Here is a 22,314-nt window from a genome sequence, read left to right as displayed (position 1 = left end):
TCTCCTACATTACTTATGATACTTTCACTATATTACTAAAAATGTTTAAATTGTAGATTGCTCGACGAGATTACACGCTTTATATACAGTGTGTTTCGCTTAAGAAACATTGCTCAAAGTCATAATCTTCACATTAAAATGTATACAATGCTCAAAAACGGCCCTGACCCATCTTGCCTCGTCTCACCCTAAATATATTGACTGTGCATATGCACAGCACATGTTTCGAAATGGACAGCCAAGATATTTAACCTTTTGTCTGTGCTCTGGGGTCAATATGACCCCAGGCCACTTTGAGTGGCTGCCATTTTTTTAATTTTCAATCGATTCTCCTAATTTTTGGTAGTTTGGTAAAACTCGCCGAGATCTGTCTCCTATGTGGAAATTCGTTTGAAAAATCTTGAAAATATGCGCTACGATGTGCTTTTTTCAAAAAACTTACGTTGTCTGTGCTCTGGGGTCAAATAGACCTCAAATTGAAATTGCTATAACTTTTTTAATGGTTGGTCAATTTTGGATTTTTGGGGCTGTTTCGAAAGATAATTTAATCATCTTTCAGGTCGTTACCAAAGATTGATAGGTGGGCGGGTACATCGCGGGGAGGGGTTTTCGTAAAAAAGGGTACAAAAACAGTGATTTTTCATGCTTATTTTACTCATATCTAAACTCATATCATGCAAATCTAAACTGATCAGGCTACAAGTGTTACAAAATAGATGCCTTAAAATTATTTTTAAATTGCCATACTTACACTCAACTTCTCCCCTTTATACCAACACTTCTCATAACATTTTACCACTTCTTGGTTTATGCAAGTTACAAACAATAATTATGGTTCATGGTATATTGCACAACACTACTCATTGTAATATAATCCTCAGCAATGTCACTCAACTTCATGCTACGCGACAAGCTGGTAATTTGGCATTTGCAAGAGCTTCATCCACCCAAGGCCAACGTCGTTTTTCATAAATAGCACCTCTTAAATATAATGCTTTACCTAATGAATTGAAACATGTCTCAAATCCACACCTGTTTAAAATTAAAGCAAAGGAGTATCTTAAAGGAAAAATCAATGAATTCTTACTTTAAATGTTAAAGCCATTACGAACAAGTTATTTTCTATGTAGATGTATTCATTTTGACTTACGATTTAGTTTTTCGTTTGCTATTTTCATTCATCTGGATCCCTTAAAAGGAGAATATCTCCACTGGGATTCTGTTATGAAACTTTGATTAGTAATTTTCACTCTCGTATTTAGATTCATAGTTGTTTATCTTCTCAGCTTTTAAATTTAAATTATTCTAATATTTTTTGCTTTTTTTGTTGCCAGTTACCAGGAAGTTCAAATTAGAGCTTCTTGGTGTGGGGGAGAGTGGCGCGCCATTATAAAAAAAAATATCTGAAAATCCTACCCATTTTGAACTGCACCATTTCAAAAAAGTTATGCAGGAAGGCGTGTGATTTGACATGTATCATTGATTAGTTTAGAGCTTGGTCGCTAGGTGGCGGTATATTTGAATTCATTATTTTAGACTACTCAAGTAATTCCGATATATGGAATTTTCCTCATTGTAAATATTCTTATCGCACATATTTGAAATTTGTAAAGATGACGTCTTTAACAAAGTTCGTCTGGTGGGAATGGACTGTCATGTGACGGAATAAATAATTAGGAAACTTACAAATAGGCGGCGCTAGTGTACTTGCAATATTCTTGCATGTTTGAAATATTGCTTTAGCCTGAGATCCCTCATACCTACACCCAAGTTGTATTCAGCAACATTGTTCAGGATGTCCAGGATTACAAAGCGGTGCTCAATATAATGAGCACTTCTTCCAAGATGCGGCGCTAGTGAGCTGTTATATTTGAGTATATGGTTCCATGTGAGATATGATGTATTTTGGTTTGTAGCATTTTTGGCAAACATGAATATTGTGGTAGAGTTCATCAAAAGCTTTCTTTGTATTCAACCTGCTCCAGCGATGCTGCAAATAATAGAATGAACAGAATATGTTTTAAGTCATCCAAGAAAACCCTGGAATTAAGGCCTTTGGGTCTACATGCATAACCAAAGATCAACCAATTTGCCGCCTATTAGTAAAATTCCCAATTATTACTTCCGTCACAAGACAGTCCATTCCCACTAGACGATCTTTGATCAAGACGCCATTTTAACAAATTTTAAATTTGTGCGATAAGAATATTTACACTGAGGAGAATTCTATATATCGGAATATCTTGTGTAGTCAAAATAATGAATTCAAATATAGCACCACCTGGCGGCCAAGTTCTAAACTTATCAACGCCTCTTGCCAAAGAAGACGCCTTCCTGCATAACCTTTTTGAAAAGGTGCAGTTCAAAATGGGTAGGATTTGCGGATATAAGTAAATTAATCATGAAAAATCACTGTTTTAGTACCCTTGTTCACTACAACCCCTCCCCACGATGTGTATGGTTACGACCTGAAAGATGATTAAATTATCTTTCAAAACAGCCCCAAAAATCCAAAATCGGCTAAACATTAAAAAAGTTATAGCAATTTTAATTTGGGGTCAATTTGACCCCAGAGCACAGACAACGTAAGTTTTTTTTAGCACAGACAGAATGTTAACAAAAAAATGATTTTCGTACGGTCGAGCTGCTGAACAATATGCAATTAATTCAAGCTTTTTCTATTGGGGACAACTTTGTGGAACAAAGAGTTTTCTAACTCTGCTATTTAAGGCTCAAAACAGCCATTTCCACTTAATTTAGCTCTGTGGACTGGTGGGATGTAAAATATGTCTAGTGAAATCTAATACTTTCTCGGTTGTTTTAGTTGGGAAGGCCGTTGACGAAGTGGAAAAAGATTATCTTTACAATACAAATAGGGCAGCCTGGCTGTGACCGGATTTTTCCGGGTTATCCGCTTGCTCCAGAAAACGTTTAGTCTGAATGCCTTTTTGGCTCTTGGCAATAATCTTATCAGGTTTTCGTAGTACAGCATAAGTATTATCCCTGTGGGCCTGTGAGCCTCCGATGTGCTGATCTCCGAGGAAGACTCAAATATATCAACTGTGAATAAGGTTTCGTTCTCTTGTGAGACTTGGTAATTCTGGCCAGTCGTCATGTTTCGCTTAGCTTAATTTTGACAGACTACACATAAATATTTATGATTGGTCCGTTCCAGTAACTAATTATTGATTAATATGGTTATGTACTTGTATTAAGTTAGGAAGAAGAAATTAATATTAGTAGTTGTTTTTTGCTATTTGAAAACCGAGTTTACCTCTTTACCACTGGAAGGAATATAAGATTGTGTGAATAGTAAGTCAGTAAGAGAGGTATGGTTGAATCTGGATTTACTCTGAGAGTTATGCGATCCTGATAGTTTTTTTTTTCTTCACAAAGATTGGCAGCACCTACACATTTTGTTTGTTTAGTTTCGTGAGAAAAAGGTTTCGCCTAGGGCGCTGGAAGACAGAGTGTTACGGATATGTGAAAATCGTTAGTAAAATAGAAGAGTATGGAAAGCTGTATATAGTGTCACGAGCCTCCAGTAGCCTTTCGAGCAAAAGCGTAGGATTGCCAATCCGGAGATGGCGATTTCGATTCTCGGTCCGATGTAGGATGTTTTCGGGTTGGAAGCATTCTCCACTCCCTGGGCATATTTGGCCACACAAGATACATCATACTTATGCAATGGCAAGCATAGAAAGGCTTTCAATCAATACCTGAGGAAATGCTAATAGAGAATACTAAGTTGAAAAGCAGGCCAAATTTCAGTTGGAATGTAGAGCCATTGAAGAAGAATAGTGTCAAGACGAATGTTAGAGGATTATAATATAGAAAAAACCGATGATATTAAATGATACTGAAATATTTCGCCTACACAATTCTCCTTTTCAATTAAAGAAAACTACTTCGAAAGTCAACCGGAGTTCCAGGACAAGGTCCCATTACACTTTGCCTCCCATCAGGAGCTTTACGAAGAAACTGTTCGTAAAGCTACCGTCATCTTTACGAAAGTGAAGAAGCTTTTAACAGAACAAGGAAAATATGATGCTAAAAAATATGTGTGAGTAAATAATTTCATTGTAATAAAAATCGAATCCACAACTAATGAAAAATGGCCTGATTTCACAGTTACTTCATGGATGCCCTTCTCGGTACCGGTTTTATCAAAGAAAGCAATCCTCTGGGGGTTCACTTTTCGATGTTCATTCCGTCAATTGTGGGACACGGAAGCCCGGAACAACAGGAGCAGTACTTATCGAAGGCATTGAACTGTGAAATCGTTGGAACATATGCGCAAACCGAGCTGGGTCATGGAACATTCCTGAGAGGTTTGGAAACGACTGCTACCTTTGACCCGCAAACGGATGAGTTCATCCTCAATAGCCCAACGTTGACTTCATACAAATGGTGGCCTGGCGGTTGTAAGTTTTACGATTGAAAGTTTTACGATTGATTGAACATAGTTTTTTTTATTGAATAATTGAATCATTTGGTTTCAGTGGCACAAACGGTAAATTACTGTATTGTGATGGCACAGCTTTACTCCAATGGAAAATGCTACGGTATTCATCCATTCATGGTACAGGTGAGAGACTCGGAAACTCACATGCCGTTGCCGGGAATTGATATCGGTGATATCGGAGATAAAATGGGTTACAAGGGTGTGAACAATGGTTATTTGGGTTTGAAGAATGTACGTATTCCAAGAAACAGTATGATGATGAAGAACGCTAAGCTTTTGAAGGATGGAACCTACGTAAAACCAACTTCGTCTGTGTTGGCTTACGGAACAATGGTATTTGTTAGGGTGATCATTGTTAGGAATATGGCACAGTCGTTGGCCAAGGCGGCCACTATCGCTGTACGGTACTCCAGTGTTAGACGACAGAGCCATATTAATCCAGAGTAAGTATGATAAATTCATCTGTACCTACAATACAGTAAATAACAATTTACTCACATAATAGATTACCTGAAGTACAAGTCATCGACCACGTTACTCAACAGGCGAAACTGTTTCCATTGGTAGCGAAGGCCATTGCCTTGAAATTGACATCGGACAACTTATGGCAAATATATGAACGCACGATATCGGAGTTGAACACCGGAAGCCTGGATCGTTTACCGGAGTTGCATGCTATTGCATGTTGCTTAAAGGTCGTGTCTACGTCCGATACCGCCACCGGCGTGGAAGTGTGTCGTTTGGCATGCGGTGGGCATGGATATCTAACGTGTGCAAACTTCTTGAACTATTATAGCTTGGCTTCGGCTGCGTCTACTTACGAAGGTGAGAACACGGTGTTACTATTGCAGACTTCCAGGTGAGACGTCGACAGTTTCAGAACGGACCTGTTTCTTCTAACATCGCGCTTTTTAGGTTCCTCGTAAAAATGTGGAATCAAGCTGTTCAAGGCAAACAGCTGATGCCAACTGTTAGCTATTTGCAGAATTACGTGGGAAAACAGGTCCAACAGTTCCCGTGGAGTGATTCGCTTCCTGTGATAATTTCGGCCTTCCAAGCCGTCGTCGCGAATAAGCTTCGACTTGCATGCCAGCGCATAGAGCAACGGAAAGCACAGGGATTGACTCCGGAGGAGGCTACAAATGGAACCGGCTTGGAGTTGATCCGGTTGGCTGAAATCCACGGACGTTGGTTTGTGCTACAGTCGGCCTATGAGATGTTTGAGAAGGCTTACGAAAAAGTATCCGAATCGGTGGTTGTGATTATGCAGATTTTGTGCAAACTGGTGGTATACGATGAAGCGCTGAAAATCAGTGGTGATTTGCTTAGAGTAAGTTGATTGTTTTCTGTATATGATTGATTAAGACTTCTTGTGGAATTTCTAACTAGGATACTTCGAATATCAATGTGTTCTAATGTTTTAGAATCTCAACATATTTAAATTCTTCTTGGAAATGGTTTTATCTTCAGTTCTGCACTGAACTCGAGTGGCGATCTCTTTTCGCATAAGTGGTCGGGTTGGGATCTGACGACCATTAACTAGCACAACTTTACATAACCCGATCGCAGTTGCTGATGAAACGAGTGTGTAGGAGCCAGACAATACTAAATACTCATCCTACTTGGTTGGCATTATACAAACAATACATGAGAGAGAGAGAGAGTAAGTTCTTCTGCGGAGGAAGACGGAGATCCTTCGTATCTTAGTAGGGAAAGCACCTGTCTAGCGTACTAGAGTTATGGGATCAAACCGCACCGAAGGAAGTGGTTGCCTTTCAATACATTTTACGAACTAAATCTGTCACATGTTGTAAATATGCATGAATCGAGTTTCAGACGTTCGTTTTGTCTTGTGTGTGTGTGTGTGTGTGTGTCATCCTCTACCCCTCACCCAGCTGGGGGTGTTGATCAAGTAGTACTACGAATAATTTGATCATATCTCATGCTACGTAATGGTGCCCTTATTGTTATGAAGACTAGTACTACAAAAAGGATTTACTTCTGAAGAAAGAAAATTTCTTCAGAATGTGTGGGGAATGGGATGTACTAGTTGTTCATAACAGGTACAGCAAAACTTCACAAGGACGCCCTTATTCGTACTAATTACTCAGGGAATAGAAGGTCGAGAAGAGCCACCGTTGCTAACTAAAGCGTGAACCGGATACCTGGGACTCCCACAATATCCGCGGCAATAGCAGCAAACGATCCCCTGTACGTATTTAGTGCTTAATTTCAATTTTTTTAAATTTCATATAGCAACAAAAGAAAGGAAGGGAAAAAATGGAGATTGCTCAATAGTTGAGTCAAAATAGCTTTAGTTTTGGACATGTCTCAAGTATGCTTAGCTGTTAATAGGATTAATTACAAAATATCAACAAGCAGAAAACTATAATAGAATTAGGCATATAAAAAAACAAATAAAATCTGAAAAACGGATTTGGACTAAAACGTTATTAAACATAAAGGCCTGACGTATTGAATATGAAAGCAAATAATAACAAAGATCAATAGAAAAAAATGACTGTATTATTACGAGTCGGCTTGAGTATGAGGTACCGTAGCCATTCAGTAAAAAAAATTGGAGAAAAAGGATCAATTGAGAACCAAAGATTAGATCAAGAATATGACAGTTAAATGGCATAGTTAAAAAAGATAGCAACAGAGAATTTAAAATAATATTGGATTGATCTCACCAAATGCAAACTGACTTCCGATGATTTTATGCATCCTTCGAAACAAACGGCTGATCAACCAAATCCATAGCACCAGCAACCCTGCTGGAAATATTGCTGAAGAAGGTGCGCCATCGCTTGATTTAAATGCAACAGTTTTGATGACTACGATTCAATCTTGAACACATTCCACATTGATCGTCAGTCAGCAGCTCTTCATTAGATCCGTGCTGAATTGGGATGGCAGCATCTTTCTCAATGTCCGGATTAGGTAGTAGAGATTCGACAGTAGGTAAAAGGCAAACAAATATGTACACGCTGGCCTTTAGCATGCGGTGACCTCGGGTACCACATCTTCGCCTTTTATCGAATTGTGACGTATGGTATGTTATATTATGCAGTTTTCTTTTAAGATTTCACTTTTCACAGACACGAAAAACATTTAAATTTAAATTTAGGTGGAAAGCTAGAAAATTCATCAAAAAAATGACGGATAATTTTCTTTTACATCCTTTCCGCTCAACACCTACTTAGATTCAGACGTTCGTTTTGTCTTGTGTACCTTAAAATTCATTGAAGTAATGTAGAGAGGGTCAAATCACTTGTATTAAGTCTCACCGACCATTTAATTACTTTTGGCATAAAATTCCTAAATATTTTTTTTTGGTTTCAAATTTCACGAATTACTTCATGAATATGAACTTTAAAATAATATGTTATGAAAACTATGATTGAATCTACTTTTGGTCACAAAATAGCTGGGAATTCGTCGCTTGTAAATTTTCCAATTTTTCTCGACATTTATGTCGAAATCATTTGCATGTTTTATGTTATGTCTGTTAGAATACTTTAAAATGTATTGGAGGGTAACCACTTCCTTCGGTGGGGTTTGATTCCACGACCCCAGTACGTTAGACAGGTGCTTTCCCTACTAAGCTTGGAGAGAGTTGACTTTAAAAATTGATTGCGAGAGTTCGGCTAAGGGCCTGATGTTGGGAATTTGGTTTCATCACTACCCGCTGAGCAGCGGAGGACAACGAAGGTTCTTCGTAGCTTAGTAGGGAAAGCACCTGTTTAGGGTACTGGGGTCGTGAGATCAAACCCTACCGGAGGGAATGGTTACTAGGGTGGCTCAAAAAATCGATTTTGCTCCACAGCGCTCATCTGATTCTTTATCATGTTCTGAGTGTCCTCTGGAAATTTGAGCTCATTTGGATTAAAACTGATTTAGCACAAGCCGTTTCAAGTTTGCATCCAAATTAGTATGGGGAAATTTATTCTTTCATTACACTGTTAATGACGCTTCCTTCAATATCAATACTTCAATACTTAGAATACAGCGATCAGGATATTATGGAAACAATTATTTCCTATTGAAAATTGCCCAAATCAAACTATGGGATCATTTTTTTTCTTCCTTTATTTATGTGAATTTTTAAATTTTTAGTTCTTCACTTTCTACTCTGGGATCGGACGTAAAAAATATGACATAACAAGATTTTCTTTGCTTAGATTATTTGTTTTTAATTTATTAAATTTGATACATACTTTTAGCTAATCAAAGACCCTAAGTAGATATGTTATCGCCACATGTTCCAAGTCTTGCAGGAATTTGCTGGAGTTTACGTTTTCAACCACGCGTAAACTAATATCTTTCGTCTTTTCGATATGGTACATGCTCCCATAGGTGGACCTGTCAGTATTCCTAGCAATTCAGAAACCAAATTGGGCATGCCTTCTACATGTGTTCCATTCCACTTAACCCAAGAGTATAGGTCTCAAGGTCTATATGTACGCGTATTGGAAGTTCCATTAGCTCCTTTTAGAAATGAAACATGCTCATGCTCTTACTGATCATTTGAACTAAATTGATTTTGAGTTGAATGCATACATGCATGTTCCATTTCAAGCCATCCAAGAATTCCAAGTGTTGCAGTACAGGCCGAAACGAAAGATCTGTTGTCTTCTTTCAGAAATGAACATGCACTTATAGTGATCATTTGAATCAAATAGGATTTAACTTCTTATTTGAGGCTTATCCAATTTGGTTAAATGAATCACATACAGCATGAACTATTTCTGTAAAGATATGGCTGTAAAATGTAGTAACATTATGACGTCCTTGAGAAAATTCTCGGAAGACCTGGAATAATATAATGTTAGTGGGTATATCCAAATTGGTTCCAAGGATTACAAAGCGCATCATTAATTTCAAAAAAGAGATAATAGCCGTTTGGGAACACGTGCAGCCTAAACTCCAGCTAATTCTTGGATGAACCAAAATGTAAAAAATGTTGAACGCTCATCTAATTCAATTCTATGAATCACTATTAGCATAAATGATTTATAAAAGCTAGCAGCTCTCTAGGAGCTTAAGGCCTGTACTGCAGGGAATTCTTGTATGAACTGGAATCCAATAAATGTTGATTGATCTGAAAGTAGGGACAACCTTTCCTGGGAAATTTCTTCTCCCGGAATTCTGGAAAATTCATTTCTTGGAATTCCACTTCTAAGAATTTTGTTGAAATTAATTTATTGTCTTTTTTCGGTGATAATTACACTACTTCAAAGCGAAAGGGAGTAGATGGAAGTAATGAAGATACATGTATCTGCAGATATGACCTGTGCGCCGATGCACTTTGAACCGGCGGCGGCGTGAACGCAATTTTCTAACTAATATTAGCCTGCGTCACGCCTTGACTGATCTCGGCGGCGGCGGCGGCTCGGATTGGCGCGATTCAAAATTAACATTTCGTCGTCGATTCAAAATTAACATTAAATTTTTGTCTCGTGCATTAATGGAAATAAGCATAATTTATATTGTATGCTGATAGTGATCCTTTAGGAATACAATGAGAAAATTCACCTAATCTTTAAAAACCTCTTCAGGAATTCCTTTACTATCTCATCCAGTGGTTTCTCCAGGATTTTTTCTTGAAATGTCTTCATAAATTTCTTTAACAATTCGTCCGGGAGGGTTTGTAATTCCTAGTGAAAATACTTTCAAAAATCCTGAATAATTCTATATTTAGCCCTGCCGACTACAACACAAGGTCATGCATAAGGTGATCCGCAGAAAGGATCCATTTAATGGTACAGTGTAAGTTTTTTTTGGTACTTCCCTATGCCTATGAGCATCATCGTGTTAGTGTTAACTATGACACAGGAATGGAAAAATAATGAATTTACTTAGAAACTTCGTAAATAAAAACTGTAGAAGTGCTTGATGAACACTGTGAGTCACATCTGCGACGTCAATCGCATGTGCTGTGGAATGTGAATACGATTCCCACCCCAGTAAGCAGAAAACTTTTCGTAAAGCGAAAAGATCTCCACTGGGCCACTGGGTGTTGTGTAAATGTCCTATCCGTTGTCTCATGCTAGATGTTAAGTGTTCAGTCTGTGCGACCTCTGATCGAAGACGGTGATACTGTTTTTAAACACCAAGGTGCGATACGGCAATTTTTAAATAGGTCTGTAATGCCTACAAAAAAGATCAGATGAGATAATTCCTGCAGGACATATGTTTTTACAGGAACTGATGATGAAGGATATTTTCTAGGAGTTTCCCATCCAGAAATTATGGTATACGTATGTATTATTAATTTCTCAGAACTTGTGGATAAGGGAATCCCGAAAACTCATAGATAAAGAATTTTTGGAGTGAATTGAAAAACTGGGAGTATAAACCACCTTCCCCCACAATTTCACATTAATTCTTGTAGAAGGAACTTATTAGAAGTCCTATCGAAGAAATTTCCTATAATTCATAGGAGAGGATTTCCTCATAATTCGCGAGAGAGAAATTCCCCACAGTTATTAGAGAGAGAATGATATAGAATTTCCAGGATGAGGTGAGTAATTCGCCAGGATCCTCGTATTATAAATTCCTCCAAATTTCTTAATTTTCGGGGCAGGGATTCCAGAAAATTCGTGGGGGAATTGCCCTGATTGTTTGGAGGGGCAATTCCCCAAACTTTCTGAATGAGTATTCCGGAGAATTTCTGTAAAAGGGATTCCTGTAGGAGAAATATTTATTTATTTTTATTTATTTAATAATAATCGTCATCCGACATCTGATGTCTCAATGACTATAACGATAAAAATGTCCCTTAGATCTAATTAATATACAAACATGGAAAAATATACTCATAATACAGCAATCAGAATACATAAGAAATACATCAATACAATAAAACAGGACCTAGCTACTGTAGAGCAACTGGCGATGGATTTAAATCAAAGAGATGGAGCACTGCGTTGATATTTGAATATCCCAGAGCTTCTGAAGAAGAAATTCTCCAAAAATACTAATGTAAGAATATGTATTCCACATTTTTTGTATAACGAGTTCCTATAATTCCTGAAGAAGAATTTCTCCAAAATATCAGGATGAATTTCCAAGAATTTTAGAAAAAGGAATACCTGGTTTGAGGGGGGGGATTGCTGCAGTGAAGGAATAAATGATCAGAGCTCCTTCAGAGTATTCCTGAAATATGAATTTCCCAGAATTCCTAAAGAATGAATTTCGCAGAATTTGTGGGAGGTAATTTTCTCATAATTAAAGAATCCAAAATTCCTAACGGAGCAATTTCTCAAAATTCTTAGCGTGCGAATTCTCCTGAATTCTTGGAGGAGTCTTGAATCCCCAGAATTTCTGCAATCCCAGAAATGAATTTTCCAGAATTTCGGGTGAAAAAAAACTCCCAGGAATGTTAGCTAAAAGGTATTAGGAAAATTTCCTGGTTTGATACCAGTTATGTAAAAAGGTGTTCACTCATATTTTAGTGTGAAATCGCTCAATAGTGGTTTTGTCGTTGCCAAAAATGCTATGCTAATCACTGTATCGAACCATCTGTGGCACATTACATCATGTCTATCATCAGTTATTAGAACCAAAAATCTTTTTGTATCTTCCCAACAAGTGACAATAAAAAAGGTTCAAGTGTACATGTTCTTTTCAGCGGCGCAGCCGAAATTTTTCAATTGTGTAAGGGTTTGAACGGAATTTTTCTTCAAACATGTTGGGGGAGTAGGATGAACTCTCAAAACCATCGGAACTGAAATTATTTCAACGGCGCGCCCAAAATACACCGGCGCGCCGGTCAAAAAAGGTGCCGGCGGCGGCGCATAAAAATCGTCGGCGGCCGCGGCGCACAGCTCTAAAACAGATTTGATTGACACCGCAAGCGAGCGGCAAGTGTGAAATGAATGGAAACTGAAGATTAGCAGAGCGCCATATGAGAGAACAAACATTGTTGAAATCGCTGTTATTCTGCCTAACGTCCACCTAGAACCTGTGGACGCTGTTTTAGTAGTAGTTCTCTTCCTCTTTCCAACGATATGCTGATCTCTAAGATCGGTTGAGAAATGTTGGAGTTATGACAGTTTTTGTGAGTCAAAAATTGACAAAAATCGAGGGGTCCATAAACGTGATTTCGTGTATAACTATCGAGGGGTCTATCTTTCTGAAGAATTTAACTCTGATCTTTAATACACTCGCCAAAATCTTTCAAATGAACATAAATTAAGGATTTTTTAAGGACCTTGTGCAAATAGTGGCCCGGTCTCAGCGAGAATTACTCACTTCCAGAGTGACGCACATTTTATCGCTACATGTTAGAGTACACAAGCAAGCATGCTGAGACCATAGAGCATCGTCTCGGTTCAACTTGTGCGAAGACAGTACTGCCCTTCTACGCATAGTTGTCCCATGTTAGTTTTTGTGGATTTTGACTTTTCACCATATAGCAGTCTATTTTGATGTATACTTTTAGAAAACTCTAACAGATTTCGAACTTTGTTCGGAAAATCATTGAAAACAACATCAAGTCTATTTGTCCCATTGCTTAATTTCTACGCATAATTGTCTCGCGGTTATTAAATTCATCATTATGGCGGATTCTGTTATTTTTGGAGCAACACACATTGAAATAGCATTTTCTGTTTAGATCTTGCAATCTTAGCCTGTTGCACTGGTTTAATGGGGCAATTTGTACAATACTCATTCTAAGCGACATAACCACTTCAACCACGTGGCAGGTTCACTTCCATAGATAAAGCATGTGGATACATATGTCAATCGCAGTAGTCATTCACGGAATCATGCATTGAACTGGGCTGATATGCGTAGAAACCATAAAACAAGTGCTCGATTTCTCGGCATAATTGTCCCGCCAAACTATTTTCATGATCGTTGTCGCAAATTCTATTTGTGAGTGAAAAATAAGAACGATTTCAATGAAATTAACTGCCCATGATTTCATAGTTGACGTAACAACCAACACCATCGATGTTGGGAAAACGCATTTTTATAAATTTTTCCCGAATCATCATATCAATCAACAAAATACTTGCACCTATCTGGCCAAAAGGAGAAAATTAGTAGGTATTTTAAGGCCGCGGGGAATTAATTATTATTCCTTTGAAGTGGTAAAAATATGCATAGGGTAAGACGGTATAATATGCCCCCCCTAAGACGAAACCTTGATAACTTTTTACTTTTCATCGCAACTTATGAAAACTTTGTGTTATTTGGTAGTGCAGGAAGTCGCAAATGCACTGCCCGTGAGTAGTCATAAAAAAATATTACAGATAACACGTAATAATGCTTTTTTGAAAAGTCGTGAAAAAATGGATTTCAAAAAGAGCCTGGGCAATACGCCCCACCTTAACCAAAGACGTTCCATAGCCCTTCATTAGTATTTTATCAATCCCATAATAAAAAGGCTACAAATCCTTATGCACTTGACATTTAAAAACCAACATAGGTCCATTCAAGCAGGCATGAATTACGTTTCAATATTTTCCATACAATTTTGAAGCAACTGCTGCAGGCTCGCTGCGCTTGTGTCCAGTTGGTAAGGGCATATCGTCCTGCCTACACTGGGGCGTTTTGGCCAGTGAAACATGTTTTCGAAAATCGTTACATTTTTGAAGATGGAAGCAATTTTATATCATATTAACCACTGAGAAAAGTTATTTTGTTGCCCAACTGAGTGTTCCCGTGCAAGTTTTGCGGACAGTATGCTAGCGTCGCCCAAGAATGTTGAGCAAAAAACATGAAAAGTTACATCAAAACTGTAACTTTTTGTATTTTGCTATTTTTTTAATTATGTAATACAAAAATACTTCCACATTCACAAAGTATGATGGTTTTACGAATATTTATAGGTACCCACTGATTTTGGCCCTTAGTTAGTTATAGTTTTCTAGAAATCAAAGGGGGGCGTTTTGGCCAGGTGGGGCGCATTATACCGTCTTACCCTACGACAGTTTATGCGATCAAACAAACGTTTTGTGAAATGTTTGTTCCCATAACATGGCGTAAAAACCAGGCTACTATGTGTGGTTATATAGCACTAAAGAATAATTGTAGTTAGTTCCAACGATTTATTGATTGAAGAAGGGAAATCTTTTGAAAAGTTCGAGTTTCCGGGAAAGGTTTTTCGGATAGGGCAAAAGATCCAATAGTCGTGGGTGTTCCTATAGTTGCGTTAGTGTTATTTTAACAAAATCTACGTAGTAAACGCAGCAACCCATATTGTCTATCAATTTGTTGACCTGTCATTACTCGAAATAAGAGAAAACAGATAAGAAAATCCCTCCAAATCGGTAAAGTAATAAAGTAATCAATAAATTACCTTATCTTTTTCTCAGCTTTGCACCAATAGTTGCGGTAGTGCTCCATTAGTTGCGAGTCCCATAAGAAAACAATGGGATTCGCAACTATAGGAACACAAATTAAAAAATACCGCAACTATTGGAACACTGCACCAATAATTGGAGGTATCATTTTAGGTAACAATAATGGTTTCTGCAGCGTTTGGAATACTTTTCGATTAAAATATATTTGATCAGCTGTTGAATAAATACTTAAGGTAAGCGACATGAAATATAGATGTGGTGTAAGCGAAGAAACATTGGTGTAACACGCTTAGTTCCTCCACTTTCGGGTCTTTTACCCTAGCTCTTTCCGTGAAAATTAAAATTAGTAGTCCTGAAATACAAAACCTCTGTTGTGCTTAATTAGTGGATTGTGAATGTCGAAAAAATATGAGACAGGTTTTTGCTCCATATTGCAGCAGGTAATGGAGGTACGTCAACTTATGCGATCAAATGACCATTTTTTCAAAAACAATTATTGCCGTAACTCGAATGTTTCAGAACAAAACATGAATATTTTTTCATGGAGCATATGTATTAGAGTGGGGCGCAGTTGTATGTAAAAACGCAAACTTTGTCCGATCAAGTGAGATCAAGGTTTTTCTGAATCGTTATCGGACAACCTATGGTTATCAAAGGGCAAAACCCATCTTCCTTCTTATCGGATTTTTTCTTTGTAAAATGATTTCGGATAGTTCCCATTTGCTCTAAAGTCCTATAAGATCAATTATTTCGAAATAACACTCAGTTAAATTATTGCTATACGTAGTTTGGCAGTGCTGGCAGAATAAACGATTTTTTGCATATGGTTGAACACTCAATCTTCGAAGCGTTATAACTTTTTTCGTGGACGTTCCAGCAACGTGCCTTCTTCAGCAAAGTTTTTCTGCATCCTTTGGGTTATACTTTAACGCAATGTGCCACTTGGTTTACGATGAACTGAAACCTCTAGTAGTAGAAATGCAAAAATATACATTCTCCCATACTAATTTCCATACAAACTTCAAACGCGATGCGGAAAGCGAGGAAGCAACCAATCGGTCCTAAATTCTGCACGCACAGTTGTTCAGAACCCAGAATGGCTTCGAAAAACCATTGATTTGAAAAAATGACCATGACGCCCCACTCTAATATGTATAATCGTACGAAGAATCTATATCCGCAAAAAAGTCTGTTTTGGTCATTTTGGCTCATACGTCAACTATGTGATCATGGGCAGATAAGTCTTCTGAATAGTTCTGTGATGTAATAATCTTATATTGCATTATGGTTATACGCCAGCAATGAAAATTAGTGTTCAATTTCAAATGCCATTTTCTCATTTGTCGTTTTTTGAATTTGGTACAAGCATGCGTAGAACGGCAGAGTAGTGATGTCACATGTTTCCATCAATTTGTAATCCTATCAAAATGTTTTGTTTGTAAATTGGAGACCTTTTTGGTCCTACATAAACGACGGAGCGTAACAATACAGCTGAAAATGATTAAGCCAGAAGCAGATAGGGGAAGAGGCCCCAAAACACCTAGCCCACCTACCTCCTGAGGCAAAACGACTTTAGGTTTAGGGTATTCACTTATAAGGTACCCCGGGGCAAGTGAAAATACGGGATAAGTGGGTACTATGGCTGCCGATGAATCGATGAACGTTTATAATTGTAACAATGTTCTAGAAAGATGAAGCAAGACTATCAACGAATTCACCCGACACAGAAATATTTGTAATAAAACCCATTTGAGGCACCATGCTAATGCTATTGCTTGATCATGACTTTAAACTACTGGGAAAAGCTAATAATTTTACTTTGATTCAATGGATTGCCAAAAGAATAGTCGTTTCTAAATTTTTCATTTATGTGGACGGCAAAAATTTTGAGCAATTGATTAATTGTGTGACATCGAAAACGATTTAATTTTTAAAATTTTAATTCCAAAAATTATCTTCCGAATGGAAAAGAGCAATGGTTATAACTATACGATATTTCCGTTTACAGTGCAAATAATTCATTTGTTCTACAATAGGTCAGCAGGTTTTGTTTTGTGTTTTGTTATTTTCAGATTTAGAGATTTTCAGATAAATAAAGTGCTTAACACATAAATTGGCAATTTTGTTCTATTACAAATTTAGAGCACAGCGGATCGGCTTTAGTACAGTTCGTCGAATGACATTTAGTCGAAAGTACTTTTGACCGAAAAGACATTTAGTCGAATGCACATTTAGTCAAATGGACATTTAGTCGAACGGACATTTAGTTTAGTCGAGTGCGCATTTGATCGAATGGACATTTAGTCGAAAGGACATTTAGTCGAATGGAAAATAAGTCGAAAGTGTTTAGTCGGTAAAATAAGGGTAATTAGTTAAATTTCAGTAGATTTTTGGTTAATTTTATTAAATTATCCACAAGATACATGAACAAACTGATTGGAGGAATTCAGTGGACGTGAGGAAGTTCAATCGGCAGCAGAAGAAACGAATACGGATGCCAATGAAGATTTTTCACCTGAGCTCACAGAAACTTCTGGAGACCTTGATGTATTACAGAAAAATTGAAAACCCTCAGACATAGTCTAATATTAGGTACAGATGGTGAAGTACCTTCTATTCTATTTTGCGGCACATGGTCAAAAACCAATGATATAAATATTATTTTCTCAATACTGCATCGTAGTCGGCATTGGAACACTTCGTTGATTGACATTTACCAATGACATTTGGTCAAATGACATTTCGTCGAAAGGACGTTTAGTCGAAAGGACATTTGGTCGAATAGAAATGGTTCTCTTATTCATTTCATTGATACTCTTTCTTTCAGCTGAAAGTCTCGATAATGAAGACAATCAATATTTATACAAAAATTAGCTCAGTATAAAATTGTCTTCCAACCATAATTCGTTAATTATTGGCCAAAAATTTATTTCCAACCAAATAGTCATATAACCTAAACTATTCAACATTATGTCTAATGACAAAACATCATTCGACTAAATTTCTTTTGACCAGGTGGTATAGATTCCTTGTAGTTGGTTAGAGGAGTTCACCAAAGTCAACATGCAGTCGGGAATATTCTCGGTGGAGATATATCAGCTTCCACACTGATATTCTTCCCTCCCCCTTCATACGGGAGCTTGGCAGAAGGAAGATCGTGTGATATGTGCCATCACAAATATTGCCCTCCGCTCGCTTTCAAATCGACTTCTATAAAAACATTCTTCATGCCTGCCGTATCCTAACGGAACTATTAATTCTATACTTTCGCCTCTAGTTCTATCATGAACATGTACGTCTAAGTTTGGAAGATGATATTAGCATTTCCATATCATTAGAGAAATATTAATTCGAATGGTGAATAAAGATTTGCTTATCCTTTCCACCTAAAACATTTGGTACAATGGATTTGGCTAATGGAAAGCATGACAACAGACAATTAAACAGAAAGTAGGCTGTTGTTTTGTTTCCATTATGACATTATAATCCCTTTCTTGTTGCTAAAACGCAAGTTCGACAAGCAACCAACCTCTATCAATAATCTGAAAATACTACGACTCAGAAATAATATGAACATTATATATTCCTTTAATTAGTTTCGTTCGATAGTATAAAGCAGAATAGGTCCCACTTGCCCCGTTTGAAGGGGGTGCTACAGGTGATTTTTTTTCTTTCACTACCAATATTTTTTGTAATTGAATAAATGGCTTCCAACACGTCAACACTTCAACAAAGGAAGCATATATGTAATGATGTATCCGTGGTTAATGTCCTGAAAACCCCTGTTTTCTAAGTATGCGTTAACAATTTCGCTGAACTAGCGTTTTTTTTTGTCGCACTTGCCCCGGGGTACCTTATTTACCATGTTTGAGACAGCCTTAACAAAACTAGACCTAAAATTATGTAGATTGGGCGAAAAAAGTGTTAAAATAATAGATAGGGATGTAGGAAAAACTGAAATTTTCCACATTTTGGCGAGGCAAAACGCCCTAGAGGAACTAACCTACAATGTACTACGCGTCTCCACGCACTGTCCATATTAAAATGCTGATACGCGTTGTTCTCTATGAGCTGCCGGCTTTAAGGCGTTTTGCTTTATGAGTTTTCCGGCAACGAAATAACACCACTTTTATGAAATGTAAATATTATCAATATGATTGGGATTTTATCCAATTTTAAGATGGTATCAGCTAGCTATTTAAGTTAAACATTCACGTAAGGGCCACGTGCCACAGCCTGATATGTGTAAGAACATAAACGGGAACCTTCTTACGAACGAGCGTGAGGTGATCCAAAGGTGGCGGCAGCACTACGAAGAACACCTGAATGGCGATGTGGCAGACGAAGATGGCGGTATGGTGATGGACCTGGGAGAACGCGCGCAGGACATAATTTTTCCCGGCTCCGGATCTCCAGGAAATTCAGGAGGAGATTGGCCGGCTGAAGAACAACAAAGCCCCTGGGGTTGACCAACTACCAGGAGAGCTATTTAAACACGGTGGTGAGGCACTGGCTAGAGCGCTGCACTGGGTCATTACCAAGATTTGGGAAGAGGAAGTTTTGCCGCAGGAGTGGATGGAAGGTGTCGTGTGTCCCATCTACTAAAAGGGCGATAAGCTGGATTGTAGCAACTACCGCGCAATCACATTGCTGAACACCGCCTACAAGGTATTCTCCCAAATTTTATGCCGTCGACTAGCACCAACTGCAAGGGAGTTCGTGGGGCAGTACCAGGCGGGTTTTATGGGCGAACGCTCCACCATGGACCAGGTGTTCGCCATTCGCCAAGTACTGCAGAAATGCCGCGAATACAATGTGCCCACACATCATCTATTCATCGACTTTAAAGCCGCATATGATACAATCGATCGGGACCAGCTATGGCAGCTAATGTACGAACACGGTTTTCCGGATAAACTGACACGGTTGATCAAAGCGACGATAGATCGGGTGATGTGCGTAGTTCGAGTTTCAGGGGCATTCTCGAGTCCCTTCGAAACCCGCAGAGGGTTATGGCAAGGTGATGGTCTTTCGTGTCTGCTATTCAACATCGCTTTGGAAGGGGTACTACGAAGAGATATTATGGCACGTAACTTTGAGAAGATGGAGGAAGCCTACATCAGACTGAAGAGGGAAGCTAAGCGGATCGGACTAGTCATCAACACGTCGAAGACGAAGTACATGATAGGAAGAGGTTCAAGAGAAGATAATGTGAGCCACCCACCGCGAGTTTGCATCGGTGGTGACGAAATCGAGGTGGTAGAAGAATTTGTGTACTTGGGCTCACTGGTGACTGCCGAAAATGACACCAGCAGAGAAATTCGGAGACGCATAGTGGCTGGAAATCGTACGTACTTTGGACTCCCCAAGACGCTCCGATCGAATAGAGTTCGCCGCCGTACCAAACTGACAATCTACAAAACGCTCATTAGACCGGTAGTCCTCTACGGACACGAGACCTGGACGATGCTCGTGCAGGACCAACGCGCACTTGGCGTTTTCGAAAGGAAAGTGCTGCGTACCACCTATGGTGGGGTGCAGATGGCGGACGGTAGGTGGAGGAGGCGAATGAACCACGAGCTGCTGGGAGAACCATCCATCGTTCACACCGCGAAAATCGGACGACTACGGTGGGCCGGGCACGTAGCCGGAATGTCGGACAGTAACCCGGTGAAAATGGTTCTCGACAACGATCCGACGGGCACAAGAAGGCGAGGAGCGCAGCGGGCAAGGTGGATCGATCAGGTGGAGGATGACTTGCGGACCCTCCGTAGACTGCGTGGTTGGCGACGTGTAGCCATGGACCGAGCCGAATGGAGAAGACTCTTATATACCGCACAGGCCACTTCGGCCTTAGTCTGAATAAATAAAATAAATAATAATCAGCTAGCTATATTGTTTAACTGTTGCATGAGGTAAAACACCCATGAAAATCTTTATAGCTAAGGCATAAAAGCAGTATATGCTTAGCTAGGGTATTGCCCCTCCTTCCCCTAAAAAAGTGCCAATAGTCGACGCTGATAGAGTTGAGCCCGGCAGTAGTCTGCGAGGAATTCCATCTTTCACTGGAGATGGAGCGTGCAATATCTTTAAGGCACTGTTATTTAACCTATTCACCTCCAACATGCCAGTACTCCCAGAAGGTGGCGTAATTTCTGTGATCGCGGATTACACCCCATCGTTTACAGTGGTTGATCAGATCTCTCGCGAAAAGCTCTAACGAGAGCCGAACATTTTGAAAGGTTATCTCACCAGCAGGAAGATTTGTTTCACCCGTCGCATAGACCCAGGTTATCTCACTTCCTCACTCCAAGTCATTCAAACTTGATCCTGCTGCGGATGTTAGAATCACTTTGAACGGCATAACAGAGTGAACATGGCTGACTATTTCGGATTGACTCTTGACATCAAGCTGCTTTAGATTTAGATAACAGGTGTACAAAACAGTAAGGTTAACGTGGCTGGACTGCTACCCAGGAGGATGCCAGTCCACGGTGGCTGTGATATAAATTAATCCGTATGTTTTTTCTTCCTCCATTTATGTGAGTTTTTAAATTTTAATGTCTTTACTCATCCTTATGCGTAAGACTAACTTTTATTATTAGAAAAATGACTTAAACTAAACTAATGAGTACAATTGCTTGCCCCCAAGTGGGTAGTAATCGTTCTCTTTGCTTTCTCATTTCCATGTTCATGTTGGTTGGCGTTCCAGGATCAACAGCCTGCCGTTGGTCCTGACAATGTTTATGATGAAATTAAAATTTATTACATCCTCTTAAAGCGAAACATAGAAATAATCCTCCTTCCAGTCCTTCCAGCTCACCACAACAGTAACCAAATGCAACATACATTACTGCTGAAGTCTGGAACCCGTTGATTGTTCAGGGAAATAAGCTTGCGTACAAACAAACCATCCTTCCAAGTTCCAGCCATTGGAAGAGTTGCGCCAAAACACATCATCTGAAGCTCCAAAGTCTCTTAAATAAAGATAATCACTCAATCCAACTTCTTTTATAGTCATCTCAATACCAAAGCATTTTTTTTAAATATCTGAAATTCTACAAGCATTCCCAACCGGACTATTTTTGTCATATTCTAATACAATATCTGTTCTGTTTTACAGTTTACAACTATGACCGAAACTGATCTGGTCAGACTGCAGCAGAACTATGAAGCTTGCCTGCAGGCACTTCGTCCTAATGCGGTTGGGATAGTGGACGCTTTCGATTATCCGGACTTCGTGCTCGGTTCGGCGCTAGGAGCCTACGATGGCAATGTGTACGAGCGACTTTTTGCGGAGGCCATGAAAAGCCCTTTGAATCAGGTAACCTGGCTAGTAAATGATGACTTGGTACTTTCAATCTTAGTTTGATTCTGTGTTCAATATTCCAGGAACCGGTGAACAAAACGTTCGAGCTCTATCTGAAACCGCTGATGAAGTCAAGACTGTGAAAAGTTCTAATGAATGGTATCTAATGAAATTAAGACTTTTCGATTACAGGAAAGGGTAATTGGTGCAATAAATCTACA

At 38.8% G+C, this 22,314-nt stretch overlaps 1 protein-coding gene across 1 annotated transcript in view; it reads left to right on the top strand.

Moving 5' to 3' along the window:
* Nucleotides 1–22,313, top strand: part of LOC134208675 (probable peroxisomal acyl-coenzyme A oxidase 1) — a 31,564-nt gene extending 9,251 nt beyond the window's left edge. Inside the window, exons 2-8 of the mRNA XM_062684465.1 lie at nt 3,901–4,063; nt 4,132–4,424; nt 4,503–4,908; nt 4,971–5,324; nt 5,381–5,795; nt 21,908–22,108; nt 22,177–22,313. Coding sequence (XP_062540449.1) covers nt 3,901–4,063; nt 4,132–4,424; nt 4,503–4,908; nt 4,971–5,324; nt 5,381–5,795; nt 21,908–22,108; nt 22,177–22,236 — 1,892 coding nt within the window. The 3' untranslated portion in view covers nt 22,237–22,313. The remainder of the gene's footprint in view (nt 1–3,900; nt 4,064–4,131; nt 4,425–4,502; nt 4,909–4,970; nt 5,325–5,380; nt 5,796–21,907; nt 22,109–22,176) is intronic.
* Nucleotide 22,314: the final 1 nt, after the last annotated feature.

Source organism: Armigeres subalbatus, chromosome 2, assembly GCF_024139115.2.
Source record: "Armigeres subalbatus isolate Guangzhou_Male chromosome 2, GZ_Asu_2, whole genome shotgun sequence".
Taxonomy (NCBI): Eukaryota; Metazoa; Arthropoda; class Insecta; order Diptera; family Culicidae; genus Armigeres; species Armigeres subalbatus.
The sequence above is the reverse complement of the archived record's forward strand: the minus strand, read 5'-3'. Positions and strand labels throughout refer to the sequence as shown.